Source organism: Ranitomeya variabilis, chromosome 5, assembly GCF_051348905.1.
Source record: "Ranitomeya variabilis isolate aRanVar5 chromosome 5, aRanVar5.hap1, whole genome shotgun sequence".
Lineage (NCBI taxonomy): Eukaryota > Metazoa > Chordata > Amphibia > Anura > Dendrobatidae > Ranitomeya > Ranitomeya variabilis.
The window spans coordinates 500,790,654-500,806,229 of record NC_135236.1 but is presented as its reverse complement, the minus strand read 5'-3'; the positions used below and the strand labels follow the sequence as shown (position 1 = coordinate 500,806,229).

Genomic DNA, 15,576 nt, shown 5'->3' with positions numbered 1-15,576 from the left:
CCTTCAGGCCCTGGGATCCATATTCATGTGTAAAATAAAGAATTAAAATAAAAAATATGGATATACTCGCCTCTCCGATGGCCCCTGGATCTTACCGCTGTAACCGGGAGCCTCCGTTCCTAAGAATGAGCGCGTGAAGGGCCTTCGATAACGTCGCGGCTGACGTCGCGGCTTCTGATTGGTCGCGTGACTGCTCATGTGACCGCTCACGCGACCAATCAGAAGCCACGACGTCAGCGGCGACGTCATCGAAGGTCCTTCACGGGCTCATTCTTAGGAACGGAGGCTCCCGGTTACAGCGGTAAGATCCAGGGGCCACCGGAGAGTTGAGTATATGGATATATATGGATATACTCACCTCTCCAGCGGCCCCTGGACCTTACCGCTGTAACCGGGAGCCTCCGTTCCTAAGAATGAGCCCGTGAAGGACCTTCGATGACGTCGCGGCTGACGTCGCGGCTTCTGATTGGTCGCGTGAGCGGTCACATGAGCGGTCATGCGACCAATCAGAAGCCGCGACGTCATCGAAGGACCTTCACGCGCTCATTCTTAGTAACGGAGGCTCCCGGTCACAGCGGTAAGATCCAGGGGCCACCGGAGAGGTGAGTATATCCATATTTTTCATTTTAATTCTTTATTTTACACATGAATATGGTTCCGATACCGATTCCCGATACCACAAAAGTATCGGAACTTGGTATCGGTATTCCGATACCACAAGTATCGGCCGATACCCGATACTTGCGTTATCGGAATGCTCAACACTAATCGTCACTGCTTGGATCACAATAGTAAAAAACTATAGTGATAACAGTGTAGACTTCAAAACCATGAAAGAGTGTTAACTTGTTACAGGAGCAGGATAGAGCTACTGTCATGTCAGACGCTGTTCAGACCAGGTCGTTCGACAGACAGCGGTAATTCCGCTTTTGACCACTATTTGCTCATTGGCGTCGGCTAGATTTTATCTAGCTGTTCCGGGGTTAATTTACCTGATCCTCGGATTGGAAGCTGGGCCATGCCCATTGCCTTTAAATAGTTCTCCTGATCATTGGGCGTCGCCGATTATAGCTTCTGTCTTGTGCGTTGTTATCTCGGTCCGGAGTGGAGAGCTGGTTGTTGGAGATTCATTGCTGGTGGTGTATATTCCTTAGTCTTATTTACGCCTTCCTATATTTGTATTTATTTTGCCCTGCACATTTATAGTGTGTTCCTGAGTGACTGCGGCGTGGTGTATATTTTACTTTATCCTTGTCTGTGCTAACTGTGGGTATTACCTCTTCACTGGGTTGTGGGTGGTTGGTTTCAGCCTAGGGTTGAAACAGGAGACAGGGCGAGGGTCGAGGCCTGGACGTGCACACCATCAGTGTAAACTCCAGGTAGAGGGTCAGTCAGGATTTCCCTAGTCTGAGGGAAATTGCAGGGGCCCGGGTTATTAGCTCTCGCTCACCTAGTCTCCCCGTGACATTATAATCGGCCCAACAACAACAAAAAAGGGTTTCTCTTTTTTTTTGTCATGGATCCCATGAATTCCATAACCCGCCAGTTGGAGGCGCTGTCCCTACAGGTCACTGAGTTGAGGGGGGCAGTTCAGCAACAGGGACTAGCAGTATCTAATGTGCAAGCTGGAGCGACAGGAAGAGTTGCTGAGCCTAAATTCCCTTTGCCTGAAAAATTTGCTGGGGAACGCAGTAAATTTGTTTCTTTTTGTGAAGCTTGCAAACTATATTTCCGTATGCGCCCGATCTCCTCGGGTAATGAGGCTCAGCGTGTGGGCCTGGTGTTGTCATTGTTAAGCGGGGATCCCCAAGCATGGGCGTTTTCTTTGCCATCTGATTCTGCTGCATTTGACTCTGTGGAGAGTTTTTTTTCTTCTCTTCGGAAAATCTACGATGAACCTGACAGAATGGCTCTAGCAGAATCTAAGATACGCACTATTCGCCAGGGGGAGCGAGTTGCAGAGGATTACTGTTCTGAATTTCATCGCTGGGCGATCGATACACAATGGAATGATCCAGCATTGCGGAGTCAGTTTATTCATGGGGTTTCTGGAAGGGTTAAAAAAGCTCTTCTGATGTACGAGACTCCTGCTTCTCTAGATTCCGCTATGAGTCTGGTTGTCCGCATTGATCGCCGTTTGCGTCAGGGGGAGCATGAGACACCGCCTATGGGAGAGGGTTCAGGTTCACGTGAGGTTGCTGCAGGTGAGCCCACAGAACCTATGCAAATCGCAGGGGTATCACATGTTAAGAATCAAGCCCTTGAGCTCAGGAAGCAGGGAGCCTGTTTTTACTGTGGTAATACTGGTCATTTTATTAACATCTGTCCTCAGCTGTCTAAGAAAAATGCAACGGCGGAAAACTAAGCTCAGAGAGTGTGGAGGAGACCAATCTGAGCTTATGTATATCCTCCATGGTGGTTTCTCAATGCATGCTCCCTGCTAAGGTTTTTATCGCTGGCAGTGAGCTGCCAATTACTGTTTTTGTGGATAGTGGTTCAGCCACAAATCTCATTGATGAGGAGTTTGCGCGCACAGCAGATTTTAGGATTGACAAACTGTCTCATCCTATCCGTGTGGTCACCGTCAATGCAGCTCCTCTCTCTCAGGGGGAGATTACTGAATTTGTGGCTGAGGTGAAACTCCACATTGGGGTTCTACATTCCGAGCGGGTTACATGTAAGGTGCTCAGGAATCTTCCTGCTCAGGTGGTTTTGGGTTTTCCTTGGTTGTCCATGCACAACCCGGTAATTGACTGGAAAACTCAGGACATAATTCAGTGGAGCGAGTTCTGCCAGGAGAATTGCCTGGCCACATGTGTGGCTGCGGTGACTTCAAGCGTTCCGGAGTCACTTCTGGATTTTGTGGATGTGTTCTCTGAGAAGGGTTGTTCAGAGTTGCCGCCACATCATCCCTATGACTGTTCTATCAGGTTTAAACCAGGGGCCAAGTTGCCTAAAGCAAGGATGTTTAACATCTCCGGTCCGGAGAGACAAGCGTTAAAAGATTATATTGCTGAAAGCTTGAGCAAAGGGCACATCAGGCCGTCATCCTCGCCGGTGGCAGCAGGGTTCTTCTTCGTGAAGAAGAAAGATGGCGGATTACGCCCGTGTTTGGATTTCAGGGAGTTGAACCAGATTACGGTTCGTGATCCATACCCGATGCCACTGATACCAGATTTGTTCAACCAGGTGGCGGGTGCTAAGTGGTTTACCAAGCTTGACCTCAGGGGGGCGTACAACCTCATAAGAGTCCGTCAAGGTGATGAGTGGAAGACGGCTTTTAATACCCCTGAGGGTCATTTTGAAAATTTGGTGATGCCTTTTGGGTTGACTAACGCACCTGCAGTGTTCCAACATTTCATCAATGATGTGTTCTCGCATGTTTTGGGGAAATTCGTTATCGTGTACCTAGATGACATCCTCATATATTCTTGTGACCGTGATGCTCATTTAAATCATGTCAGGCAGGTGTTACAGCTTCTCAGAGAGAATAAGCTGTATGCTAAACTTGAGAAATGTGTATTTTCTGTTCAAGAGTTGCCTTTCTTGGGTTATATTGTGTCTGCTTCTGGTTTTAAAATGGACGCCGCTAAGGTGCAAGCGGTGCTGCATTGGGAACGTCCTGATAACCTGAAAGCACTTCAGCGGTTCCTTGGGTTTTCTAACTACTATAGGAAATTTATCAAGGATTTTTCCATCATTGCTAAACCGCTAACTGACATGACTAAAAAGGGTACCAATTTCTCCGTTTGGCCTGAGGCTGCTGTGCGCGCATTTGAATTTCTTAAGAACAGTTTTGTTTCAGCCCCCTGTAAGAGTATATGTAAGAGGCATGTCGGTCTGGTAGTCGGGGGCAGGTATATCTCGCCCAGATACTTGTCCTATGTGAATTAGGCCGCTCAGTATTTTCAGGATACTCAGGGGTTAATAAGTGCAGGAATAAAGGCTGACCAGCTGGAGGTGTCAGGTGTCAGCCTGGGGCACACAGTATGCCTGTCTGTGTGAGAAAAACATGAGTGAGAGCTATGCTCATGATCTATGTAATGTTAGCTGGGTGGGAGAAGCCCCCCCAGTTGTTAGTTAGGAACGTGTTTGTTTAGTTAGTGCCAGACAGGCAAGGATTTATGTTTATGTTTTGTTTTATGATTGCTTTCACGTTAATAAACCTGACCTACGGTCAGTCTACTCAGAACCCTGCTGTACGCCTTAGAGTTTAATGCACAAACCACGTGACCTTTGACCCCAGCAAAGGCGATCCCGGAGTGTTTTGTCACATTGTGGTGGAGAATGCGGGCATCGCGTGGCACAGGCGACAGTATGGAAGACGTGGTGAAAGCCCTAGTACAGTCCACTGCCGTACAGCAGCAGGCCACTGCCGCACAGCATGAAGCTAATAACTTGATGGCCGCACAGCTGAAGGAGTTAATGGACATGACGGTTGCAGACCGCCAGCTTCTTCAACAGGTGGCGCAGCGCCTGGTGAGCATGCCTGAGGTAGACCCGGAAGCAGAGTCCAGAAGGATCCATGTGAGTCGGTACTGGCAAAAGTTGACTGCAGAAGATGACGTCGAAGCATACCTGACAACGTTTGAGCGGACGGCACTGAGGGAGAAGTGGCCGAAGGCACGATGGGCCGATTTGATTGCTCCGTTTCTCTTCGGCGAGGCCCAAACTTGGACCCGGAAGTCGCTCAGGACTTTGAGAAACTGAAAGTTGAGATCCTGGCCCGGCTAGGTGTGACGACGGCTGTCCGTGCGCAGAGGGTACACCAGTGGACATACCAGCCTGATAAACCGCCGCGGTCTCAGATGTTCGACCTGATCTACTTGACAAAGAAATGGCTGCAACCCGAGGTACTGACAACCCCAGAAATAATCCAGCGGGTTGTCCTGGACAAGTACCTGAGAGTGCTACCTCCAACGCTGAAAAGGTGGGTAAGCCAAGGAAATCCCACGACAGCGGATCAACTTATGGAGTTGGTCGAGCGTTATTCCGTGGCAGAAGGACTTCCCGACTAAACCGCTAGCACCCGGTCTGTACCTTCTCCTCGTGGAACCGGTAAGACTGTTCCAGCGACTACGGGTGAAGGAAAATCGCCAAAACCTGTGGGGGAGGAACCCGGGACTGCCGGGACTGCTCGCACTCCGAGACAGAGAGTATGGGACGGTGGTCTCAGTAGGGGGCCTGTTAGGTGTTTCCGTTGCCATGAGAAGGGCCATGTTTCTGCGAACTGTCCTGTTACCACTGAACCCATGCAGTGCGATGTTATAGACTCTAAGAAACGCATGTCTTTGGTTACACGGCTGGTGAATGTGAATGCGGGCCAAAATGATATAGCAAAACACCTGTGTGAATTATCTGTTGATGGGAAAAGTGTTGTGGCGTTACTAGACTCTGGAAGTGTGGTGACTCTGGTGAAAGCTAGTCTGGTGGCACTTCCGTCTGGTTCGTCTGACAAATTCTCTGTAACGTGTGTGCATGGTGACACCTGCTCGTACCTAACAGCGGTCATACCGATTTCCATTCCCTATGGGTCTGTGCAACACAAAGTGGGACTCGTTCCCGCATTGTTACATGATATAATCCTGGGTAGGGATTTTCCCCATTTCTGGCAGTTATGGGAGAATCAGTTGCTCCTTCACGGTAGCTGTGAATCTTTTCCCATGCCATCTGGAGGTCCCGAACTCCTAGAGGAGGTCCCACAGGAAGACGTTGCTGGGGAGGTTGTTGAATCTCACCTTCACTTCCCCTTCTCAGTTATGGTGGGGGAAACTGAGGAAACTCAGCGAGAGGCGGAGGCAGACAGCCATCCAGCACCTTGCCTACCAGATTTGGGAGTCCAGGCGGATGACTTTCACAGCGAGCAAATGAAAGATCCTACCCTGACTCCGGCCAGGAAAAATGTAAAAATGATAGATGGGGTACCCGTAGAACCTGACGCTAGGATAGCGTACCCATACATGGTTCTTGAAAATGATTTGCTCTACCGGGTAGAGAAAAAAGGAGAAGATATTGTGCAACGGTTAGTGGTACCCAAAACTTATCGGCGGAAGGTACTGGACCTGGCCCACGGACTTATAATGGGGGGACATCTGGGGGTACAGAAAACCACAGAAAGGATATCGCATTGTTTTGTGTGGCCCGGAATACATAATGATGTACGTAACTATTGTGAGTCCTGTCCAGAATGCCAAATCTCGGCACCTAAACCTCGGTTCTGTAGCCCTTTGGTACCCCTCCCTATCATTGGGGTCCCTTTTGAGAGAATTGGGATGGATTTGGTTGGGCCCCTTCCCCGGTCCGCACGTGGGCACCAACATATCCTCGTCATCATGGACTATGCCACTTGTTACCCAGAAGCCATCCCTTTGCGTAACACTGCTGCCAAAACGATCGCCAAAGAGTTGGTACAAGTGTTTAGTCGGGTGGGAATTCCAAAACAGATACTCACCGACCAAGGGACTCCCTTTATGTCGAGGGTGATGAAGGAGCTCTGCAGACTCTTACAAATAGACCAGTTGCGTACGTCTGTTTATCACCCTCAAACAGATGGCCTGGTTGAGCGGTTCAACAAAACCTTAAAACAGATGCTCCGGAAGGCGATGGACAAAGATGGGAAGAACTGGGATTACTTGCTACCCTATTTGCTGTTTGCCATTAGGGAAGTTCCCCAGACTTCCACAGGATTCTCGCCTTTTGAGCTATTATACGCCCGTCGTCCCCGTGGACTGTTGGATGTCGCAAAAGAAACCTGGGAAGGTCAAGTCACTCCCTTTAAAACGGTGATAGACCATGTAACACAAATGCAGGACCGTATTGCTGCTGTCATGCCCATTGTTAGGGAACATATGTTACAGGCCCAGGGAGCCCAGAGGCAAAGTTATGATAGAGGCGCCAAGGTCCGTACGTTTGCACCCGGGGATAGGGTGTTGGTTCTAATCCCTACAGTGGATAGTACATTTCTGGCAAAATGGCAGGGCCCCTTTGAGGTCATAGAAAGAGTTGGTGAAGTGAACTATAAAGTGCACCAGCCTGGTAAGAGAAAACCAGAACAGATTTATCATGTGAATCTGATAAAACCCTGGAAAGACCGCGCTGCCCTAACAGCGGATCTGCCCCGTCCGGTTTGCTCACCTACCGTACCGGAGGTGCAGATTGCCGAGACTCTCTCTGAACGACAAAAATCTGAGGTTAAGCAGTTTTTGTTACAGAACCAACAGTTTTTCTCGGAAAAACCTGGCCAGACTAGGCTAGTGAAACATGAGATTGTCACAGAGCCTGGTGTCACAGTTCATGTAAAGCCATCCCGGATTCCGGAAGCACGCCGTGAAGCCGTCTCCCGGGAGGTGAAGGCAATGTTGGACTTAGGAGTCATTGAAGAGTCGCACAGCGCCTGGTCCAGTCCAATCGTGTTGATACCTAAGCCGGATGGCTCTATACGGTTTTGCAATGACTTTAGGAAACTGAATGCTGTTTCTAAATTTGATGCGTACCCTATGCCCCGGGTCGATGAGTTGATCGACCGGCTTGGTAAAGCCCGATACATTACGACCCTGGATCTAACAAAGGGGTATTGGCAGATCCCTCTGGCCGAGGCGGCCAGAGAGAAGACGGCATTTGCTACACCGGAAGGTCTGTTCCAGTATATCTACATGCCGTTTGGACTTCACGGAGCCCCAGCAACGTTCCAGAGATTGATGGATCGAGTCTTGAGGCCTCACAGGCAGTACGCTTCTGCCTACCTAGACGACATCATAATTTACAGCATGGACTGGGAAGCTCACCTCCGGAAGGTACAGGCGGTGATTGATGACCTGCGAGACCAGGCTTAACGGCGAATCCCAAGAAATGTCACATCGGCCTTGAAGAAGCCCGATACTTGGGCTACGTGATTGGCAGAGGAGTGGTTAAACCCCAGATCGACAAAATACAGGCAATTCAGGGCTGGCCGCAACCAGTGAACAAGAAACAAGTTCAAGCTTTCCTGGGCATTGCCGGCTATTATCGCCGGTTCATACCCAACTTTGCGGCCATGGCTACCCCCTTGACGGATCTTACCAAAGGGAGGGATTCCGTCATGGTAAAATGGTCCTCAGCGGCTGAAGAGGCCTTCCACAGTCTGAAACGGGCTTTGTGCTCTCAGCCCGTACTAGTGACTCCTGATTTCAGCAGCGAGTTTGTGGTGCAAACTGATGCTTCTGATACTGGTGTCGGAGCTGTACTTTCCCAGGTAAGGGACGGAGTCGAACACCCGGTCCTCTACCTCAGTCGGAAACTGAATGTACATGAGCAGAGGTATGCCGTGGTTGAAAAAGAGTGCCTAGCCATCAAATGGGCTCTCGACTCCCTCAAGTATTACCTGGCAGGTAGGAAGTTTAGGCTGGTCACGGACCATGAACCTCTCAAATGGATGCACCTCCACAAGGACCGTAATAGTCGGGTAACCCGGTGGTTCCTTGCCCTGCAGGCTTACTCTTTCACGGTGGAGCACCGCCCGGGGTGCAGATGGGGAACGCTGATGCCCTGTCCCGAGTACACTGTTTCGAGAGTATTCTTGCTCGACCTGAGTGGTCTGAGCAGGGGGGGAGGATATGTAAGAGTATATGTAAGAGTCATGTCGGTCTGGTAGTCGGGGGCAGGTATATCTCGCCCAGATACTTGTCCTATGTGAATTAGGCCCCTCAGTATTTTCAGGATACTCAGGGGTTAATAAGTGCAGGAATAAAGGCTGATCAGCTGGAGGTGTCAGGTGTCAGCCTGGGGCACACAGTATGCCTGTCTGTGTGAGACAAACGTGAGTGAGAGCTATGCTCATGATCTATGTAATGTTAGCTGGGTGGGAGAAGCCCCCCCAGTTGTTAGTTAGGAACGTGTTTGTTTAGTTAGTGCCGGACAGGCAAGGATTTATGTTTATGTTTTGTTTTATGATTGCTTTCACGTTAATAAACCTGACCTACGGTCAGTCTACTCAGAACCCTGCTGTACGCCTTAGAGTTTAATGCACAAACCACGTGACCTTTGACCCCAGCAAAGGCGATCCCGGTGTGTTTTGTCACACCCCATTCTTGTGCAGCCAGACGTATCAAAACCCTTTGTTGTGGAAGTCGATGCGTCTGAGGTTGGTGTGGGGGCGGTACTATCTCAAGGCTCATCTTTGAGTGGTTTGCGTCCGTGCGCCTATTTCTCCAAGAAACTGTCGTCCGCCGAACGTAACTACGATATCGGCAACAGGGAATTGTTGGCACTCAAGTTGGCCTTTGAGGAATGGCGACACTTCTTGGAGGGGTCGGTACATCAGGTTACTGTTATTACCGATCATAAGAATCTGCTGTATTTGGAGTCAGCCAAGCGTCTGTCCCCCAGGCAGGCTCGCTGGGCATTGTTTTTCACGCGGTTCAATTTTGTTGTCACTTACAGACCGGGGTCTAAAAACACTAAGGCGGATGCTCTGTCCAGGTGTTTTCTGGGGGGTGAACCTCAGGAAGATCCAGTACCCATCCTCCAAAAGGGTGTCGTGGTTTCGGCTCTCACTACCAAGGTTGAGGCTGAGATTGCCGAGGCTCAGGAGGAGGTACCATCTGAGCTTCCCATCAACAAATCTTTTGTACCGCTTCATCTCCGCTTAAAGGTTTTGGTGGAGCATCATGATGCTGTCCTGGCTGGCCGCCCAGGGGTTAGAGGTACCTTGGAGTTGGTGTCACGTCGGTTTTGGTGGCCCAGGATCCGACAGGACGTGGTCTCATACGTGTCAGCTTGTACCACGTGCGCTAGGGCTAAGACGCCCCGCTCCCGTCCTGTTGGCACAATACTTCCTCTTGAAGTACCTAGTAAGCCATGGACGGAAATCTCCATGGATTTCATCACTGATTTGCCCTCATCAGCTGGGAACACGGTCATCTTGGTGATTGTTGATCGGTTTTCTAAAATGTCGCACTTTGTGTCTTTGCCTTCGTTGTCTAACGCTAAGACTTTGTCTCAGGTATTTGTGCAGGAGGTGGTCAGACTTCATGGGGTTCCGTCTGACATCGTGTCTGATAGGGGGTCTCAGTTTGTGGCAACATTTTGGAAAGCATTTTGCTCACGGCTGGGGATCAAGTTGTCTCATTCTTCGGCGTTCCATCCTCAGTCAAATGGTCAGACTGAGCGTATGAACCAAAATTTGGAACAGTACTTACGCTGCTTTGTCTCTGATAGCCAGGAGGAGTGGTCTACCTTTCTTCCTTTGGCTGAGTTTGCCATCAATAATCACCGCCAGGAGTCGTCTGGGGAGTCTCCGTTTTTTTGTGTTTACGGGCTACATCCTCAATTTTGTACCTTGAGTCAGAGGGGCTCTTCCGGCGTTCTGGAGGAGGATCAGTTAGGAGCACAATTGTCATCAGTCTGGAGGAGAGTTAAACAGCGCCTGTTGAGTGTGGGTGCTAGGTACAAACGTGTGGCTGACAGTAGGCGTGTGCCAGGTCCGGACCTGAGTGTGGATGACTGGGTGTGGTTATCCAGAAAAAACATAAGACTCAAAATACCATCCCTTAAATTGGGTCCACGGTTTATTGGTCCATTTAGGGTCACCGCCGTCATTAACCCAGTAGCGTACCGATTGGAGCTCCCTACGGTGTATAAGATACACAACGTGTTCCACAGGTCTCTTCTAAAGAAGGTGGTGGGTTCTGTGGACGTGGCGCCTATGCCACCTCCAGTCTTGGTGGATGGTAATTTGGAGTTTGATGTCTCCAAGGTGGTTGACTCTCGTGTAGTGCGTCGCACTTTACAGTACTTGGTACACTGGTGTGGTTATGGGCCTGAGGAGAGGTCCTGGGTACCAGCCTCGGATATTCATGCGGATCGGCTGGTCAGGTTTTTTCATCGTTGCCATCCAGACAAGCCGGGTCCTATAAGCCGTGAGGGCCCTGGGGTCCCTCATAGAAGGCGGGGTACTGTCATGTCGGACGCTGTTCAGACCAGGTCATTCGACAGACAGCGGTAATTCCGCTTTTGACCACTATTTGCTCATTGGCGTCGGCTAGATTTTATCTAGCTGTTCCGGGGTTAATTTACCTGATCCTCGGATTGGAAGCTGGGCCATGCCCATTGCCTTTAAATAGTTCTCCTGATCATTGGGCGTCGCCGATTATAGCTTCTGTCTTGTGCGTTGTTATCTCGGTCCAGAGTGGAGAGCTGGTTGTTGGAGATTCGTTGCTGGTGGTGTATTTTCCTTAGTCTTATTTACTCCTTCCTATATTTGTATTTATTTTGCCCTGCACATTTATAGTGTGTTCCTGAGTGACTGCGGCGTGGTGTATATTTTACTTTATCCTTGTCTGTGCTAACTGTGGGTATTGGTGTATTACCTCTTCACTGGGTGGTGGGCGGTTGGTTTCAGCCTAGGGTTGAAACAGGAGACAGGGCGAGGGTCGAGGCCTGGACATGCACACCATCAGTGTAAACTCCAGGTAGAGGGTCAGTCAGGATTTCCCTAGTCTGAGGGAAATTGCAGGGGCCCGGGTTATTAGCTCTCGCTCACCTAGTCTCCCCGTGACAGCTACTAACCAGAACTGTCACTCAAGGAAGATTGGCCACGTCCCCCAGCAACCAGGAAATAAGGAGACTGCAAAGTTGTGTGCTGCTCAAGGCACAGCTTGAGAATAACTCTACCTAAACTTTAATTTTTTTTATTCGTAAATTCAAGAGAATATAAGAAACTTTGTAATATATCTTGCTATAAAAAAGCCTGTTTACCTTCCTGCACTCACATTCACTCTCAAAACTACTGAAACCTTCAGTTTTTTCTTACATGTGCTGCTATAGAAGAATACTGTATGGAGAGAAGCTGTAAGCAGAAAGAGGCATAGGACCCAAAGAGAAACTGCTAAGGTTTCTAGTGACTAAAGCCTGCAGAGTAGGAAAAAAAACTAAAACTGTAGAATTCAAGTCACATAACTAAATGGCCTGAACACAAAACAGTGTCAGCGCCACATACATAGATGGTCACAATACCGGAATATCATATCTAAATACCATCCACACTACCTCAGTGTATGCTTACAACACTGACAGAAATAGAGTTCCCATAAAGGTATCAACACTGTCTTTATAACTGTACCTGCCACATAGGCCTACAAAAAAAATCCTGTGAGAATACTTCACGTATTAATATTATTGCTGTGGCCATTGAAAGTTTACCAGTGTTAGGCTACGTTCACATTTGCGTTGTGCGCCGCAGTGTCGGCGACGCAACGCATAACGCAAACAAAACCGCAACAAAACGCACGCTAAAACGCTGCGTTTTGCGACGCATGCGTCCTTTTTGGCCGAAAGTTGGACGCAAAAAAAATGCAACTTGTTGCGTTCTCTGCGCCCAACGCTTGCGGCCATGCGTCGCAAAACGCAGCACAACGCATGTCCATGCACCCCCATGTTAAATATAGGGGCGCATGACGCATGCGGCGACGCTGCGGCGCCCGACGCTGCGGCGCCGAACGCTAATGTGAACGTAGACTTATAGTTACTTTTTTGCATGATAGTTGCTGTGGACAATATATTTCACTTTGACACCATGTAGATTCTGTATATAGATTATGGTCAATAGCATAGCTTTGTTGCAAGAGTAGGACATGTGAGGTGCTTCCTTTACTTTTGGCATACTCACCACCACCTGTAATATAACCTGTTCCTCATCTTCCAACAGAGCTTCCCGATCTATGTTTCCTGTTACACGGATTTCCCCATTTATATCTATCTCAAATAGACCAGGCTTAGAAGAACCTGCAGATATAAAGAAATTCGGTGTAGTATGATTAAAAACCAATATTAGGTTTCTTCACTAAATATACAGTACAGACCAAAAGTTTGGACACACCTTCTCATTTTAAAGATTTTTCTGTATTTTCATGACTATGAAAATTGTACATTCACACTGAAGGCATTAAAACTATGAATTAACACATGTGGAATTATATACTTAACAAAAAAGTGTGAAACAACTGAAATTATGTCTTATATTCTAGGTTCTTCAAAGTAGCCACCTTTTGCTTTGATTACTGCTTTGCACACTCTTGGCATTCTCTTGATGAGCTTCAATAGGTAGTCACCAGGAATGGTTTTCCAACAATCTTGAAGGACTTCCCAGAGATGCTTAGCACTTGTTGGCCCTTTCACCTTCACTCTGCGGTCCAGCTCACTCCAAACCATCTCGATTGGGTTCAGGTCTGGTGACTGTGGAGGCCAAGTCATCTGGCGTAGCACCCCATCACTCTCCTCCTTGGTCAAATAGCCCTTACACAGCTCGGAGGTGTGTTTGAGGTCATTGTCCTGTTGAAAAATAAGTGATGGTCCAACTAAACGCAAACCGGTTGGAATAGCATGCCGCTGCAAGATACTGTGGTAGCCATGCTGGTTCAGTATACCTTCAATTTTGAATAAATCCCCAACAGTGTCACCAGCAAAGCACTCCCACACCATCACACCTCCCCCTCCATGCTTCACGGTGTGAACCAGGCATGTAGAGTCCATCCGTTCACCATTTCTGCGTCGCACAAAGACACGGTGGTTGGAACCAAAGATCTAAAATTTGGACTCATCAGACCAAAGCACAAATTTCCACTGGTCTAATGTCCACTCCTTGTGTTCTTTAGCCCAAACAAGTCTCTTCTGCTTGTTGCCTGTCCTTAGCAGTGGTTTCCTAGCAGCTATTTTACCATGAAGGCCTGCTGCACAAAGTCTCCTCTTAACAGTTGTTGTAGAGATGTGTCTGCTGCTAGAACTCTGTGTGGCATTGTTGTGAATTTGCTTTTTGCTCCCTCTAGTGGTTACTAGTTTTTTGACTCTGGTTTTTCTGTCATTCCTTTTATCCGCACCTGGGTCGTTAGTTAGGGGTGTTGCTATATAAGCTCCCTGGACCTTCAGTTCAATGCCTGGCAACGTAGTTATCAGAGCTAGTCTGCTGTGCTCTTGTCTACTGATCCTGGTTCCAGTTATATCAGCTAAGTCTGCCTTTTGCTTTTTGCTATTTGTTTTGGTTTTGTATTTTTGTCCAGCTTGTTCCAAATCTATATCCTGACCTTTGCTGGAAGCTCTAGGGGCTGGTGTTCTCCCCCCGGACCGTTAGACGGTTCGGGGGTTCTTGAATTTCCAGTGTGGATTTTGATAGGGTTTTTGTTGACCATATAAGTTACCTTTCTTTATTCTGCTATCAGTAAGCGGGCCTCTCTGTACTAAACCTGGTTCATTTCTGTGTTTGTCATTTCCTCTTACCTCACCGTCATTATTTGTGGGGGGCTTCTATCCAGCTTTGGGGTCCCCTTCTCTGGAGGCAAGAAAGGTCTTTGTTTTCCTCTACTAGGGGTAGCTAGATTCTCCGGCTGGCGCGTGTCATCTAGAATCAACGTAGGAATGATCCCCGGCTACTTCTAGTGTTGGCGTTAGGAGTAGATATATGGTCAACCCAGTTACCACTGCCCTATGAGCTGGATTTTTGTATTCTGCAGACTTCCACGTTCCTCTGAGACCCTCGCCATTGGGGTCATAACAGTTTGCCAGGCCAGTATTAAATGTTTAATGCATTGCAGAAGAGGGATTATAAGAAAGAAGATTCTGAGTTTTTTTTTTTTTCTCCTTCCCCTTTACCTCAGAGTGGCTATGCTTGCTGCAGACATGAATGTCCAGACCTTGATTACAAGTGTGGACCAGCTGGCTACTCGTGTGCAGGGCATACAAGACTATGTTATCAGAAATCCTAGGTCAGAACCTAAAATACCGATTCCTGAACTGTTTTCCGGAGACAGGTTTAAGTTTAGGAATTTCGTGAATAATTGTAAATTGTTTTTGTCCCTGAGACCCTGTTCATCAGGAGATTCTGCTCAGCAAGTAAAAATTGTTATTTCGTTCTTACGGGGCGACCCTCAGGATTGGGCTTTTTCGCTGGCGCCAGGAGATCCGGCATTGGCTGATCTTGATGCATTTTTTCTGGCGCTCGGTTTACTTTATGAGGAACCCAATCTTGAGATTCAGGCAGAAAAGGCCTTGCTGTCTATGTCTCAGGGGCAGGACGAGGCTGAAGTGTATTGCCAAAAATTTCGGAAATGGTCCGTGCTGACACATTGGAACGAGTGTGCACTGGCCGCTAATTTTAGAAATGGCCTTTCTGAAGCCATTAAGAATGTTATGGTGGGTTTTCCCATTCCCACAGGTCTGAATGATACTATGGCACTGGCTATTCAAATTGACCGGCGGTTACGGGAGCGCAAAACCGCAAATTCCCTCATGGTGTTGTCTGAACAGACACCTAATTCGGTGCAATGTGATAGAAAAACCGCAAATTCCCTCATGGTGTTGTCTGAACAGACACCTGATTTAATGCAATGTGATAGAATCCTGACTAGAAATGAGCGGAAAATTCATAGACGCCGGAATGGCTTGTGCTACTACTGTGGTGATTCTACACATGTTATCTCAGCATGCTCTAAACGTATAGCTAAGGTTGTTAGTCCTGTCACCGTTGGTAATTTGCAACCTAAATTTATTCTGTCTGTAACTTTGATTTGCTCACTGTCATCTTATCCTGTCATGGCGTTTGTAGATTCA

The 15,576-nt window shown here is 48.2% G+C and overlaps 1 protein-coding gene across 1 annotated transcript in view; it reads right to left on the bottom strand.

The window, feature by feature from the left end:
- Nucleotides 1–15,576, bottom strand: part of CDHR2 (cadherin related family member 2) — a 239,739-nt gene that overhangs the window by 118,081 nt on the left and 106,082 nt on the right. Inside the window, exon 11 of the mRNA XM_077265704.1 lies at nt 12,644–12,759. Within this exon, the coding sequence (XP_077121819.1) occupies nt 12,644–12,759 (116 nt within the window). The remainder of the gene's footprint in view (nt 1–12,643; nt 12,760–15,576) is intronic.